This window comes from Opisthocomus hoazin, chromosome 5 (genome assembly GCF_030867145.1).
Source record: "Opisthocomus hoazin isolate bOpiHoa1 chromosome 5, bOpiHoa1.hap1, whole genome shotgun sequence".
Lineage (NCBI taxonomy): Eukaryota > Metazoa > Chordata > Aves > Opisthocomiformes > Opisthocomidae > Opisthocomus > Opisthocomus hoazin.
In genome coordinates this window covers 55,437,507-55,453,621 of record NC_134418.1, presented here as the reverse complement: position 1 = coordinate 55,453,621, position 16,115 = coordinate 55,437,507, and the positions used below count along the sequence as shown (strand labels likewise).

General features: G+C 53.4%; 1 protein-coding gene across 1 annotated transcript; it reads right to left on the bottom strand.

The window, feature by feature from the left end:
- Positions 1–2,345: 2,345 nt before the first annotated feature.
- LOC142361505 (uncharacterized) lies at positions 2,346–4,259 on the bottom strand. The gene is made up of 6 exons (XM_075422103.1): positions 4,158–4,259; positions 3,813–3,930; positions 3,522–3,667; positions 3,009–3,100; positions 2,752–2,922; positions 2,346–2,370 (listed from the first exon to the last, which is right to left on the bottom strand). The coding sequence occupies exons 1-6, from the start codon at positions 4,257–4,259 to the stop codon at positions 2,346–2,348; spliced, it is 654 nt and encodes a 217-aa protein (XP_075278218.1).
- Positions 4,260–16,115: the final 11,856 nt, after the last annotated feature.

The window sequence follows — 16,115 nt, the reverse complement described above, 5'->3', positions numbered from 1 at the left end:
CACCGGAGATGCCGCAGCACATGCTGGTTTTCCAAGCTGCAGCAGAGGCTTTCGGTCAGATTTGCTCTATCTGCAGTTATAAAAAGGCAGGCTTAGGAAAGACTGTCTGGGTAATGATGACAACTTTTTTGTCCTCTTCCAGATACCAGCAACTTATTTTTCTTTTTTACACCTGAAGTTGTTTAATCTTTCAGTAATTCGGTGCTTTTATTTCCCAATGTAAGACCCTCAGGCTCATAAGCATTGCTCTGCCGAGGGGGGTGGAAGAGAAAGGAGCCTTCTTCTTGCCCAGTTTTTGATGGCTCCTTCACTAGATCCTCCCCATGGAGTTGTATGACATTAAGAGACAGAGATATCTTTGTTTCTAAGGTTCCTGTGCAGTATGTCCTTGCAATGCTTTCTTTCTCTGAGCCATGCAGATTTATGCACGTGGCCTAAAGCCTCTGGCTGTCCCACAGGACCTGCAACTGGCACTTCTGCTGCTCTCTGGGACAGTACACAGCCTTAATACAGCAGCCACCTCCTTCACTGCTATGAATGAATCATTCCTTCTGCTTAGAACAAAGCCCTTTGCCTCACTCACTGATGCACAGAGAGGCCACATCCTCAGGTTGCACATCAGGGAGCAAGTAATATTTTGTCCCGGCAGCACAAGAGGCAATAAGCCCCTGGGTGCTGGAGTGCTACCTGCATGTTGCCCACCACCTCCTACAACAGCAGGGATGAGCAGTTTAGCAAAGGAAGGTGGCAGCATCTTACAGCTGCTGGGAAGAAAGCAACCAGTGCCAAGGCTGTGTGAGTCTTTGGTAGTTGCCTGCCAGGGAGTTCTATCTGATCTGCTCACACTGAGTGAGCCAGGTGTTCCCAACCGCTGTATGCACATCCATACAAGCCACCAGCATTACACACTGCATGCAATGCTCCTGGCCAACTGCCACATCTAGTTTCATGGAATTATAGAATGGTAAGGGTTGGAAGGGACCTTAAAGATCATGTAGTTCCAACCCCCCTGCCACAGGCAGGAACACCTTCCACTAGACCAGGTTGCTCAAAGCCCCATCGAACCTGGCCTGGAACACTTCCAGGGAGGGGGAATCCACAACTTCTCTGGGCAACCTGTTCCAGTGCCTCACCACCCTCATGGTAAAGAATTTCTTTGTTACTTCTAATCTAATCTAAATCTACCCTCTTTTAGTTTAAAGCCATTACCCCTTGTTCTGTCACTACATGCCCTTGAAAAAGGTCCCTTTCCAGCTTTCTTGCAGGCCCCCTTTAAGCACTGAAAGGCTGCAATAAGGTGTCACCGGAGCCTTGTCTTCTCCAGGCCGAACAACCCCAACTCTCTCAACCTTTCCTCATAGGAAAAAAGCCTCCTGGCATTTTTGCCAGACTTCCTCTTTGTTGGGATGGATCGCTCCTGAGCTTGGAGGAGGTGATCCCTGAATATTAACCAGCTTTTTTTGCCTCCTTTTCCCTCTAGGGCTTTATCCCATAGTACTCTACCAAACAGATCCCTGAAGAGGCCAAAGTCTGCTCTCCTGAAGTCCAGAGTAGTGAGCTTGCTGTGTGTCCTCCTTGCTGCCCTGAGGATCTTGAAGTCCACCATTTCATGGTCACTGCAGCCAAGGCTGCCATTGAGCTTCACATTCACGAGCAGACCCTCCTTGTTGGTGAGAACAAGGTACAGCATAGCACCTCTGCTCATTGGCTCATCTATCACTTGGAGAAGGAAGTTGTCATCAGTGCATGACAGGAACCTTCCTGGATTGCTTATGCCCTGCTATGTTGTCCCTCCAACAGATGTCAGGGTGGTTGAAAACCCCCATGAAGACCAGGCCTTCTGAATGTGAGGCTGCTCCTGTCTGCCCATAAGGGCCTCGTGCACTTAGTCTGCTTGGTCAGATGGTCTGTAGCAGACCCCCACTATAATTAAACCTGTCCCTGCTCTGCCTCTAATCCTGACCCATAAGCTCTCAGTCAGCTCCTCATCGATCCCCACATGGAGCTCCATGGAATTCAGCTGGTCATTGACATACATGGCGACACTCCTTCCTCGTCTACCCTGCCTGTCTTCCAAAGATGCTGTATCCTTCCATTCAAATGCCTGCTTAAACACTCTCTAATCTCCTCCTCTTCCACCTGACCCTACCAGATCCTCCTGCACTAAGGGTACATCTACAGCCTTAATATTTAATTATTATACTGTCTTTGGCTCAACCCACAGATTTTCTGACATCTCCCCAGTCCAGAACATGATATGGCAGACACAGTTGGAAGAGAGCAAAGATTATTTTATTGCAAACATCGAGAGCGTGGGGGCGTGGGGACCCAGGAGTCTCATGGGCTCAGGCAGAAACAGGAAAGCGGCACCTACAACGACAGAGCCAGAAAGCACTGATAAACCCACAGAGGCAGCAGCAGGCAGGACTGGGCTCCCCTCTCTTTGGGGAACACGGTTGCCAAGGAATTGTTGGAGGCCCAGAACACACAGCTGTTGCTGGCACTGACTGCGGGGTGGCTCTGGCGCCTGATCCCCATGGGTGATGCCCTTCGAGCACTGGGCGCAGGCAGAGATGCCCAGTGCCCCTGTGCCACGCAGCAGGGCTCGATGGGGAGCCCCCGGGCAGCTGGCGTGGAGTTCTTTACACACCCTGCGCAGCACCATCCCTCGCCGTCCCTTGCCAGCGAGTTGGACCGACTCAGAGCAGTGTTGGGAGCTGGGAAAGCTGGGCAGCAGAGCCTGGTACCCACCTGGGCTTCTTGGCCTGCTGGAGCTTCCTGTATTTTCTCAGTTTGCGACGCCCCCAAACATTTTCTCTCTTCCTCCTTTTTGTTGGTGGTGGGCTTTCCCTGTCGTCTCCCCAGGCCTCTTTTCTCTTTCTGGTTCTTCGACATTTGCTGTTCTGAGGAGAGCCTGCACACCTTTGAAGGCCACAGCGTGGTTAGATAGGGAAAGCCACCATCCGCTGGAGTCCGTTCTTATTTGAACCAAAGCGAGCTCATTTTACCTTCTTTCTTCTGGGAAGCTCGTCAGTGGTTCTGGGCGTACCTGGGACTGTGCCGCACTCTGGGGGGTGGTTGGAGGCAAAGCTGGAGGTGCCTAAAGCAGAAATTTGGGAGTTAGCAGGTGACAAGAGACGACCGGGAGTAGGAAGCGACTGATTGCCACATTGCCACCTTGGCTCTACTGAGAAGACACGGATTTGCATCATCCTCATTTTGCACAGTCCACCCGCCCCAAAATAGACATGGTGAAGATGTGATGAAGCAGGATGCAAGCAAAAGCCCTCTCCAGTGGACAGCTGCTCCCCTCTGTGTTTTTGAAGGTATTTTGGCTGATGAAGTCCGTGCCTAAAGCACTGGAGAAACAACGTTTCCAATATTCCTTCCAATGTATCATAGCGGGGGTGGGGAGGAGGAACCCCAAAGGCAGCAGAGGAGGCCCAGCAGCCGCTTGGCCTCATCAGAAATGACCGTCCTACCCGAGAGTGACTGTCCCAGTGTTGGTGGAGCTGACCTACCTCTGCCATTTCGGACTCCGCCGCTGTGTCTGCCCCAGCTTCTTGAAGGACGTCCAGCAGAGAGGGGGCTGCGTGCAGAATGGCTTTTGCCTGCTGGTCGTCGTGTGCTCTGCCTGCCGGGCCACTTTTCTCTTCCAAATGCAGGTCTAGAAAGGAAAAGCAGGTGCAGCAAAGGGACTTCTTGGAAGGCAAAACCACCTAAAGCAAAACGCAGCCAAAGCCCCGCACTGGTGGTCTTTGGGACATTGAGGATGCTGGTACCCTGTGAGAAGTCTCAGTTCCTGCTCTTACCTGTGGATCTGTCCGTGGGGGCTGGTGACTCCTTGGCCAACGGACAGGAGAGGCCAGCCGTCTCCTCCTCACAGATTACATGGCAGTTTTCAATCATAAACTCCACCAGCACGTTCACCTGCACACACCAAAGCCTTGCTGTGAACCCAGGTGCCTGCAAACGTGCCAGGCAGCCTTTCCCTCTCCTGAGCCTCGCGTCTGCGCAGAAGGCCGTTGGTGTGGGGCTGATGTTCCAGGCAGCCAGCCCACCATGATCTGGTGGAGAGAGAGGGCTGCCAGGGAGCTGTGAGGAGCCAAGCTCTGATGGTGTGGGAAGGCCACAGCCGGCTGGTCAATCCAGCATACCTTTGCAGTCGCCTCCAGCACGGCCCTGAGTGGAAGCAGGACCCTGCTGGCCGGGCTCAAGAGGTTTGGCCCGAGGCAGATGGCCAGGTTACTGGAGGTCATTGGGCTGGTGGAGACGTTGCGGCCAATGTGCTGGAGCAGCGAGAGCAGCCGCTTGAGGAGGAGGAGAGTGGCCGCAGGCAACTTCTCGGCCACCCTGAGGGAAGAGCAACAGAACGTTAATAAAGCAGGCGTTGCCCACAGCCGTCCGCGAAGCTTGCCCAAGGCAGGTGGGAGCCAGCGGCTGTGTTGTGCAGCTTTCAAGGAAGGAAGCACAGCGCTGCTTGCCAGCTCCCGATTTCCCCCAAGCCCCCATAAGGGAAGGCTCCCTGTGCGTGCCCTTTGCCCCAGCATGTAACCCCAGCCCAGCAAGAGCGAGCTGGCAGAGAACACAGCTTTGGAAGGAGACCATCCCTTTTGAGGCAAGTCCCAGGCCTCTCCCAGTCCCCGCTCAACAGGCAGGCTGCTGGCCACACTTACGCTTTCAGTTCTTCCACCTTTGCCTGCCTGCTTGTCTTCTCCATGGCTTGCATCCATTCCTCGTAGAGGTGGGTCACAAGGAGCTTGTCAGGGATGTTTCGGAGGAAGTTCTGCCATGCCAAGGGCTCTAGGTGAGCCTTGGAAGCCTCCAGGCCAGCCAGGAGCTGTTAGAGCTGCAGGTGAGAAGGGTTCACCTTCAAGATGACGGCCAGCAGGAGGGCGGGCTGGCTTCCCAAGTAGACATCCACGCCGCGGTCCAGGGCCTCCCTCAGCTCCCGGCAGGCTGTCGCGCTGGCAGCAAGGCGGAATATCCCCTCTGTCGTCGGTCCTTGCTGGTGCAGGACAGCCAGCAGGTCCTGCAAGAGATGCATCAGGACAGTGACTTGGCTGAGGAGATGCTTTGCAAGAGCGTTGGCCGGGGCCAGAGCTCTGCCCCAGGCTGGGCTCCGTCTTTCCACCAAGGGGCTGGGACCAGAAGCGTGAGCCGTGGGTGAAGAGCCCAATGTCCCATCCGCGCAGCCCTGGGGCCGCCCAGCAGCTCTGCGGAGCAGGCGCAGAGAGGGCTGTGGACCCCGTGTGCGGGCTGCCTTACCTGGATGGGCTGGGGCAGCGTGCCGTCCTGCGGGCAGAGGGCTGCCAGGGGCTGCCCAAAGAGGGCCCTGCTGCAGCCGGAGCCCCCCTGCCCTGGCAGCCGCGCAGCGGCCGGGCTGCACCACAGAGCAAAGGGCCAGGGCAGCCCCCTCCTCCTGCTGCTGCTGCTGCTGCTGCTGCTGCCTCGTGCTGCAAAGGAAAAGGGAGCAAGAGCCCGTCAATGGAGATGGCCAGGCCAGCCCTCCCGCAGCCTGCGCTGCCCTGTCCTGCCCTGTCCTGGCCTGGTTGCAGCGCGGTGCTGAGCGGGGCGGCAGGACGGGCAGGGAGCCGGCAGCTGGAAGCACGGCTCTGGCTCAGAGGCTCTGGCTCAGAGGCTCCTGAGAGCGGTCGTGCCAGCGGGACGGCCTGCGGCAGCCCTCGCCCTGCCCTTCACCGAGCTGTGGGCAGCAGCAGAGGCTCCGTGTCCCTGCAGAACCACGTCCGGCGGCTGCTGCCCAGCGCGGATCCTTGCTTGTCCAGGTGACGTCCTCCCTGGGGGTGCCACACCTGCATGGTGACACTCAGGGGACAAGTGAGCACGGCTGAAGCAGTTGCAGGACGTTTCCTCTCTTGCAAAACTCACCTGTGGAGCGGCAGAGTCCCGCTCTGTTTCCAGATGGGGCCGTTGGAGGCCCTTGCTTGGGATCAACCTGCACGAGCCCACCCCACTCACCCACATCCCTGGCACCCCGGCAAAGCCAGAGGCAGGGGAAAGGCAGCCGTTCTCACCTCGGCCTGGCCCTCCAGCAGCCTCTCCACGCTCCTGGCACTGAGTGTCCTCCACTGGGCAAGAGAGAAGCAGGGGAAGAAGTTGAGCAGCGATGCCTGTGCTGCTCGGCTGCAGGAGCAGTGCTCGGGGACAGAGGCCAGAGCGGAGAGACACTCACGGCATGGCGGCGGCTCAGCTTCTTCTGCAGGAGCTTGATCGACGGCAGCCGGGTGACTCGAGCTCTGTTTGGTCCTTCTGGTGTCCTGTGGCCCGGGAAGGGAGAGGGAGAGAGCTGTCTGAGCCCCACGCTGCCTCTTCTCTCTTGTGGGGCAGCTGTGCCCAAGAGCTGCCCGCAGGCACGGGGGCACCTCTCCCCATCTGGGGAGCTGTGTTCCCCCGTCCGGCTGCGCCTGGAACATGGCCCCGTCTTACCCCAGCAGTGTGTGCAGCCAGAGCTCCTTCAGCGCCCAGGAGCTGAAGAAAGAGCAGAAGCAGCGTCAGGCTCTGCTGAATCTCCAGCCCATGGTGAGGGGCGGACGCCTGCAGAGCCCTGCCCCGTGGGGAAGGACACAGGGGCAGGACGAAGCCCCGTGGGGCAGGACAGAGGCGCAGCCCAAGGCCTGGGTCCCTCCATCCTGCCAGAGCAGCTGCTTCTGCCCTTCTCTTTCCCTTCTGGGAGCAAAAGGAGAACAGGGGATGGAGGAGGTGTCTAAAAAAGGTGTAGATGTGGCCCTTGGGGACACGGTTTAGCAGGCATGGTGGTGTTGGGTTGACATTTGGGCTTGATGGTCTTAGAAGTCTCTTCCAAGCTTAAGGATTCTAGGACTCACTCGAAAGTGGCAACACAGGAGCCGGAGGGCCAGGCGAGGATGATGGAGGCCCCGTCCTTGTGGCTGGCTTCGTCCTCGTCGTCCTTGTGTCCCTCGGCCGGCGCCTCCTTCCCGCTGCTCGGCACCCAGAGCTGGTGCAGGGCCAGGCGGAGCTGTGGGCACAGGGTGGTGCCCCACCTGCAGAGAGGAGAGGCAGGCCGGGAGCTGGAGGTGGGCTGGTGGGGGTCCCCGTGGCCAGAGGCGTGTCCCCCGCCTGCCCTTGGGCCGGGCACTGGTGCCTCCAGCAGCAAGGTGTCGGGGCCTGGGGCTGGTGCCCGGCTGTCCCTGGGCTGGTGGTGGGGCCAGGGCTGGGGGAAAGGCAGCCGCGCTCAGAGGCTCTTTCTGCAGCTTGGCGACGGGCAGTTCCTGCGGGAGGAGGAGAAGGCGCCTCTCGCTCCTCCTGCAGCCCCGGCTCAGCCGCACGTCCGTGCTCAGCACGGCCTCGGCGTCGCTGAGAGCCTCCCTGCAGAGCAGAGCAGAGCAGAGAGCGGCGGGCATGAGCAAGGCGGGTGCTGGTGCGGGTGGCGGCCGTGGCCGCGTGTCCCCGAGCCCCAGGGAGAGCCCACCTGGAGCTGCAGCAGCAGCTGGCCTGGCCCATCCTGCCCGGGCCAGGAGGGCCCTCGGCGGGCAGCGAGGACGCGAGGCAGGCGGCGAGAGCGAGGACGGGCAGCGGGGTGCTGGTGCCGGTGCCGGGGCAGCGCTGCTGGGCCAGAGGCTGCCTCCTGCGCGCTGCTGCGTGGCCGCAGAGCTGGGTGCTGCTGGCTCGGGGGGCTGCTGGCTGCAACTGCCAGCAGTGGGACCCCAATGGACAGTGGGCGGGGCCCGGCGGAGGGGCGGGGCCAAGAGCCGTCCCGAGGTGGGGACGTGGGGGGAGGCCTGGTGGCCCTGGGGAGCCGGGCATGGCGACTGTTGGTGTTGCCTTGTCGCGTGCGTGGTCCTGCCTTCGGTGCCCAGCAGCAATGCTGTTCTGGTTTTTCCGTCTTCTCCCATAAGAACCATCTACTCTTCTTCTACTTGAAGGTGCAGGTTTTCCCTGATTGAATTTAAACAAGTCTTGGTCAAGTAGGGAAAATACCAAAATTCTTGTCTTGAAGAGACATATTGGATATGAGCAGATATTCTGGAAGTTTTTGTACCAGATGTAGTCATACTTAAAAATGTCTAATCCTCATGTCGCGTCTTACAGCTTCAGGCACCCTGCATGTGTGAGTCAACTAGGTCCTTTTCTGCCAGTCTGAAGAAATACCTGCACCAGGGGTCCAAAGTCCTATGAGGAGAAGCCTCCAAACCGCCCCTTGCATCAGCCCACTGGCCATGGCTGGCTGGGTCTTCTCCAGGCTCCCTGGCAGCACCTGGATCCCCCTCCCCAGGGGACCCACTGAGCACAGACCAGGTCAGGGACCGTTGAGACGGGTATTTCTCTCACCTGTGCAACGCTGGGCCCAGCACATCTCCTGCAGACACACGCTCTCTAGCTTTTACTTGTGGCTCCAGCTCCCATGATTGCAGCATGCTGGTTGTCCGAAGTGGGGAGATGAGGCGTTGTTTCCTTGGGGCCTGCAATGCTCTACCTGAACAACAGGTATATGAACTATGCTCGAATTGATGTAATGTCCTTTCAGCGGGCATCAGGAGCTGTGAATTAAACTCCAAAACAGCTCACAGTTGCGTTCATGAAATGTATAACGCTCTTAAGTGATAACGGGCCTGATCTGGCCTCTGACACAACAGAAGAAATATTCCCAAGCAAACAGCACTCCTCCAAGCTGCTGTGACCTTACCTGTCTTACAGATGGATACCCTGAACAGTCATCAGCTTACGTGTGCTCAGTGTATCTTACGCAGAAAAAGTCATGTCGAAAGACAAGCTTTAGTGAGAAAGCAGAAGAGGTGAACAGCAAAGTCTTTGTTAACAGTATTTAGCCATCTGTCTAATGAATACTTGGGAAAAAGGATTTAAATGCCCTCAGCAGTTCCAGTGCCACCATTTGAGTGTAAGTGCCAGCATTGTATTGACCAAACCTAGGATCCCTGGTATTTTAGTAAAATTTAAAAGAAAAAAGTACTGACCAAAAAAAAAAAACTCTCTATGTGTGACCTTTAAAATTCTTTTAAAAAAAATAAATTATCCCATATAACACATTCCAAAATTAATATTTCTATTACTGTTTCCTTTATTATAACTTCAGCTAATACCATGTCCATGGTTAGATGAGTTCGATGTAAAATAGACAAGAAGCCACACGGCTCATTTTTAACCGGTAAATCTAGATTTCTGTATAATTTGACACGCAGCTGATGCAGTAAAGTGTTGGTACTTCATTAATATTTTTTGAATGGAAATACAGTATTTCTATTACAGGTCAATCACATTAACATCCCTAAGCCAGCATGATCTGAACAGGTGACATCACACTGTGCAATTTCATTCCTATTGGAGGTGCAAAATAGGTTGCAGAGAAGCTTAGTGCAATTTTCCACATAATCTGCCCCATGTGTTGGTGGAGGTGCCAGCGGCGCTGGGTGGCAGCAGCTGAGGTGCATTCCTGGGGTGTGAAGAATTATAGTGAATGCAGCAGCAGAAAGGATTCAAGCATTGAATTGCAAATACAATTCAAGCAACTGTAGCTGGCAATGGTGGGGTAGGGACTGCAGCCGGTACGCTCACAGGTGGATGGAAAAGTCCTCCTTTTTGCCCAGCCCAGGGTGGCTCAGGAACGAGAACAGATCTGTTGAGCAAAGCAGTGGAGCTCAGCCCGGGCTGAACAGGCAGACTGTCAAAATCTTTGCAGCAGCAGAGCCCTGGGCTGTCTTTAGGCTCCTTGCATACAGCAGAGAGGAAAGCTGAAGAGCAGTATAGATAAGAGAGGCAAGACAGAGCACCATGCCCCAGCAGAGTTCGTCTGGCTTCACCTCTCTTAACTAGATCAGTGATTTAGGCAACACAGCCTACTCCTTCACTGTGGACAATGTTATAAATAATTCTTTCTAAGCCTTCTCTAGTGAGCTTATGAAAGAGCAGCAGCAAGGGTTTGCTCCCTGCCAAGCCCTTAGGCCCCTGAAGGCTGGAAGGTGGCAGAGCAGGTGTAGCTGAAGGCATTTATGTGGGTTTTTCCAGAAGGGATTTTGTGAGCACATCACTCTGAGGGACCACACAGGGCACCAAGCTGCTTGGAGGACAACAGATGAAGAAAGCTTATCCAGCATTTTCACGCTAAATGATGTGGCAAAGCCTCAAGAGACTCCTTGGCGAAGCCCAGTGTCACTGTGAGATCTGTGTTGGTTTGCATGGACTTACTGGCAGCTTTGTGAAACACTTCAGCTTTGTCTTTGATGCAACCGCTACGCAGAAGGGACAAAGTGTAGCTGAAGGCGAGACTGTGCTGTGCTCCTGGACAAGCAGGCAGGAGAGTGGCAGCTACAGCCCCGTGGCCCCCCTCTGCTGCGGCTAGGCTCCTGCACAGGGTCAGCTTCGGTCATTTACGCCTGGCATCTCCCCTGTGCCAGAAAACATTTCTACTTGCCAGAATGGCAACAAACAGAGAGCTGCTAGAGCCACATGGTGATGGACACCTGCCTAGCCACGCTATGCTAAAGGACAAGCACAACACAATTTCTCTTGTCCTGATATTGTCTTTCTGGTTAAGCGTATTGGGTTTGCACGGCAAGATTTGCGTGGCAGGGGGGGCTACAGGGGTGGCTTCTGTGAGAAGCTGCAAGAAGCTTCCCCTAGTCAAATAGAGCCAGCGCCAGTTGGCTCCATGATGGACCCGCCACTGGCCAAGGCCAAGCCCATCAGTGATGGTGGTAGCACCTCTGGGACAACCTGTTGAAGAAGGGGAGAAAGCTGCTGTGCAACAGCAATTGCAGCCAGAGCGAGAAGCGAGAATATGTGAGAGAAATAACTCTGCAGACACCAAGGTCAGTGAAGGAGGAGGGGGAGGAGGTGCTCCAGGCGCTGGATTCCCTTGCAGCCCATGGAGCAGACCATGGTGAGGCAGGCCATCCCCCTGCAGCCCGTGGAGGTCCACGGTGAAGCAGAGATGCACCTGCAGCCCAGGAAGGACCCCATGCCAGAGCAGGTGGATGTCCAAAGGAGGCTGTGACCCTATGGAGACCCCATGCTGAAGCAGGTTTGCTGGCAGGGCTTGTGACCCCACGGGGGATCCACTCTGGAGCAGCCTGTTCCTGAAGGACTGCACCCCAGGGAAGGGACCCACGCTGGAGCAGTTTGGGAACAACTGCAGCCCGTGGGAAGGACTCATGTTGGAGAAGTTCATGGAGGACTGTCTCCCATGAGAGGGACCCCACGCTGGAGCAGGGGAAGAGTGTGAGGAGTCCTCCCCTGAGGAGGAAGGAGCGGCAGAGACAGCGTGTGATGAACTGACTGCAACCCCTGTTCCCCGTCCCCCTGTGCTGCTCAGGGGCAGGAGGGTGAGAAAATCGGGAGTGAAGTTGAGGGAAGAAGGGAGGGGGTGGGGGGAAGGTGTTTTAAGATTTGGCTTTATTTCTCATTATCCTACTCTGATTTGATTGGTAATTACATTAATTTTTCCCTGAGTCTGTTTTGCCTGTGACAGTAATTGCTGAATGATCTCTCCCTGTCCTTATCTCGACCCACGAGTCTTTTGTTATATTTTCTCTCCCCTGCCTGAGGAGGGGCAGTGACAGAGCAGCTTTGGTGGGCACCTGGCATCCAGGCAGGATCAACCCACCCTGGTAAGCGGCAGCCCACATTTGGTGGGACGCCAGGATGAACTCTTCTGCTGGGGACTTTCTGCACAAGGTCATTGCAAGTCGTGGCAGCTTGACAGAGGAAACTAGAAAGGAGAGCTCATTTCTTCTTGTGGTGTAATGGATGACCCTCCCTACCCACAGCCTTGCCAAAGGTACTGGCGGGGTGTGTAGTACATCCACAAAAGCTGTACCCCTTTGCTTTCCACAGAATCTTAATAAAAGGAAGATTTGCATGCTTTGTATCCACTCCTACCTCAAATACAGCTGCAATCCAGCCTGAGTCACCCGTAGCTGTCAGAAGCATAGAGAGCCAGGTAGTGGAGCCAAGGAGATGTCTCTGCCATAAGCCTGAAACAATCCTTTACTGCTAATGTCCTGTTTTTTTTCTCCCCAGTTATTGTTAGAATTCTTCCCAATAGCAGAGCTGCACCTTGGAAATCCCCCTCAGCTTTGCTACATTTGCTCTTCCACTCTCTGTGGTAACACTGAAGATAGCAGGCAGCGCTTCCCAGCCTGTATATCCAATTCCCTCTTCCTGCTGCTACACTTCCAGGCTGCTCCTTGGGCTGGGTCCCAAACCAGTTCTCGGGAAGGTCAGCAGAGTCTTTCACAGCCCCATGCGTGCCCACAGTGGGCTTCCCACTCTGCTTTACCCTCCTCCCCCACCTCCAGCTCATGCTGTCTGCTCAGAAATCTGTTGTGAGATTGGTGGGGTTTCAGCAGGGATATGCTGCAGCCCAAACATTTACACGTTGGGTCCTGCCTCCGTCTTTGGTTAGTCCTGTGACAGACGCAAGTCACCTTATCGATTTGTGTATATGGGACAGCAAAGCTTTTGTTCTCCTTTATAGATTGCTTTGGTTTAAATACAAACTACTAAGCGCAAAGCAAGCCAGGAAATGCTCTTGCTGTGCACAGTGCGGATGGCTATGCCCATCACTTAGCACGGGTGTCCCTCTGCATGTTTGTTCAGAAGGAAAAGACCGGCACAGGAATGTTACAGAGCAGACAGTGCCATGGGGAGCTGTGGACAGTGGGCTCGCTGCCGAGTGCTGCTGGGTTCGCACGGTCCCCCTGCTCAGAAGGCATCATGACGGACAGGGATTTTGTTTCTTACCAGAGATGCAGAGATGAGGATTTCCAAAGTGTAAGCGTGTAGAAAAAGGACATTCAAGCACTGATTATCTGTATGATATGTGCTCGTATCATACAGATGCATGTGCACACATACACACAAACAAAGAAAAACATACAGTGCTTCTATGTGGTACATAAAAATATGAACTTGATTGATAGATATTTGCTGGGAAGTGAAAGACAGAGTGGTCACGCTTTAGTCTCATAGCTGGAGAACCGCTTCTTTTTCAGTAGCTGGACTTGGTGGCAGTATAGAGAAGAAAATGGGCATTATAGATTAATAAAACACAGAGACAGATATTCTTTTGAACCAAAAGTTAAAATTTTATTTGGAATATCAATATACCCCCAAAAAATAAAAATAAAAACTTCCTTTTATGTAGTGAAATAGCCATTTGAAAATGGTAAAATAAAGATATTTCTCATACTATTCTCTCTTAATTATTGTGCACATATTTAAGGTTGTTTTTTTCTGAATATAAACCTAGCTTGAGCTTTAAGGCTCCAAAACGCCTAACGCATGTAGTGGCTCTTTTTGAGAAAGCAGATAAGTCAATCAGAGCTGTGTTTTTTCAGCAGACAGGCCTGTTTGAAGCTGTCCAGGACTGGACAGAAGTGAGACTTCTCAGGAAGGTCACTGTTTCAGGGGAGTATGATTTTATGCCCATTGGGAAATACACTCTAACCCCACTTTGTGCAGCATTTTATTGAGCTTTATGATATACTGGGGAGGGCCCTAGCTCCCCTTAGCTGTCGAGTTCCTGTGCAGATCCGATCTTATTTGTGTTGGTTCATTTTAAGAAATCAAATCCTACCCTGCGGTGTTTGCTTGGCTAGAAATTCAGTCTGTAACAAGGCAATGATCCTGCCTTTACCCCTGCAAGCAAAAGGTTTCTGTGCCCTTGTGCAGCTGCACTGACTGCAACAGGGCATTTACGACAGCAGGATCAGGGACTTGTCCTTCAGCTTGCTTATAATAAAATAAATGGAATGGAAAATGTATTGAAATAAACCAGTAGAAAGCCACCAACAATTCTGGGTTGTAGCTCTTCCCTTTTAGAGGGTTCATTGACGCTAGGTTGGAAAATGTGACTGAAGACCCATGTCAGTGCCTGAGCGATGCCCCGAGTTGTTCATGTCACCGCTAAGTAAACAATGCGGGGATTTAGGTGTTTCATCGCCCTCTGCAACTGGGCTGCAGTGGGCTGAAGCAAAGCTCACTGAAGTCGCTGGATATCTCACCAACAATCTCACTTTCAGCAGGCATTGAACCAAGTCCTGAACTTATGAGGCGTGGTCTGCAATTTGCTTTGATTTCTTCCTTGATCAGAGCCATTTTTATTACTTGGAGTATGTCTGTGTTTATGATTTGTTATAAACGTTACACTTCTGTTACTGGTTCTGAAGTACAGGATAGACTACAACTACTAGAGATATTACTGCACTCATACGTTCTATCTGGCACTGCTTACAAAGGCTGCAGTTTCACAGCCACAATAATTGGTGTCATACGCTCTTTATTGCCTGAAAACCACCTGGATATTGATCCCTGAGGTACCATCGCTCTGAACTAAAAGGTTGTCCCAGGTTTTTATTTTCAGGAAAGCAAAATTAAATACACCCAGGCCTTGAAGTTCACAAGCTGTTAGGCCACGGGTGTTCCTCCAAAGAAATCCAGAGACCCATGCTTGCGCTCAGGGAGCCACTGCATTCACAGGAGGAACCCTTTACTCCACCAGCCACCCCACCCTGGGTGCCCGGCACCATGCAGCCTGCCCTCCTCCCACTTTGCCTTGCGTCATCCTTCCCTCATCCTGGAAAGGAGTGAGCATTCAGCCTGGAAATACTTTCTCCTGGGGTATGGAATAGGTTTTCTCCCTCCTTGTCTCTCCTGCAACTTGTGCTCAATACTTTATGCCTACTATCCAGTTTGGCCCTTTTGAGTGATTCCTTCTGCACGTTTGGGCGCTTATCTTGTAAGTAACTGCTTGTATTAGTTTACTGTGAGATTCTGGTGAGGTCTCTATTGGACCCAGCTGCTCTTAGTTGGGTGTTATCAGTGAGCCCAGACATAAATTACTTGTGACTCTGAGTTACTGAGGGCCTGTAAGCATGAGGGGCTTCCTTCTCATCACAGGCACAATTTAAAGAGGCTGCAAAATTACCCAAGTTTTTGTTCTCCCACTAACAAGATGAAAATATTTTCCTTAAAGTGTTCACTACACAGAAGTAGTGTTCAGGCAGAGCCAACTTCTGCTCGCAGCTGCCTAAGCATAAATCCATACCAACCTTTGTGGCTTTATTTCAGTACATTGGATTAATGTGTCAAAACATAAAACACAGACTTTGACCCTGGCAGACTGACCTTATCACCAGTGTAAATTTCCTGACTTTAATAGTGAATCCCATAACAGCATTTCCAGCATCTGTGGTGGTTGTCACAGGTCCCATAATGCTTGGTAATTTATACAAAGTTTGAGTTCCCCGTGGTGTGCATGAGTGCAACAGAATTACAGCTTTATCTAAAATAATTAGGAAAAAAAGGGTTCTGGACAGAAAAATTTGAAAGTGTGACCCCAAGGCTCAAACCAGGGGAAATAAACAGGACCCAATCAGCTGTGTTTACATCTTGTGGCTTGTAGGTTGGAACAGCTGGAGTACTGCTGAGGTGTCGTAACATTAGGGTTGACTGGCTCGGTGTTTAAGTACATGTGAGTGGATTAAACGTGATGTCCAAATATCATGGGTGGATGTTTTAGGAAGGAAAAAAAAGTAAGAAAAGCAGCATAAGTTGGTTTCGGTCTTATCCTCAATTTCTTTAATGCTAGTTGCCACATTTGACTCCAGTGGAAAACCTGAGGGGAAAACCCCAATGGTACAAGTAGGGCCACAGGACCTGTGTAAATGCATGTGCGATGCGTCCTCTCCTGAAGCAAACGGCAGCGCGGCAGCCAATTTCCAGCATGACGACAAACGTACCCTGATTTACCACTGCCCCTCAGGTGCCTGATCTTGCTGCCTCTTCCCTACACCTGTGCTTGCCTGCAGGCTCGCCACCGGCCCGGACGCCCACGGCTTGGTCACCGAGCTCCCTGGCATGCCAGGGCTGACCTACGCCGTGCTGGCAGGGGCTCGCGCGGGCCGGTCCGTGCGCTGTGCGCTGAGCCCCTTCCCGGGCTGCGCAGCGAGGGGGACAGCCCCGGCTGCCATGGCGCGGGGCACCTCGAGGACCGTGCAGAGGTACCCGCCAGGGCTACGGGACGATGGGGTCGGAGCGGGGGAGATTCTTGCTCCGCTGAAGTCAGTGCCGGCACTGCCAGCGTGGCCTTCCAGCATGCACAGGTGAGGGGTTTTCCC

Coding starts and splice junctions, on each gene's coding strand:
- LOC142361505 (XM_075422103.1), bottom strand. CDS start 4,259: ATGACCTCCAGTAACCTGGCCATCTGCCTCGGGCCAAACCTCTTGAGC. Junction 3,668..3,812: donor CCCCACGGACAGATCCACAG/GTAAGAGCAGGA, acceptor TTTCCTTTCTAG/ACCTGCATTTGGAAGAGAAA. Junction 3,101..3,521: donor CGGAGTCCGAAATGGCAGAG/GTAGGTCAGCTC, acceptor TTTCTGCTTTAG/GCACCTCCAGCTTTGCCTCC.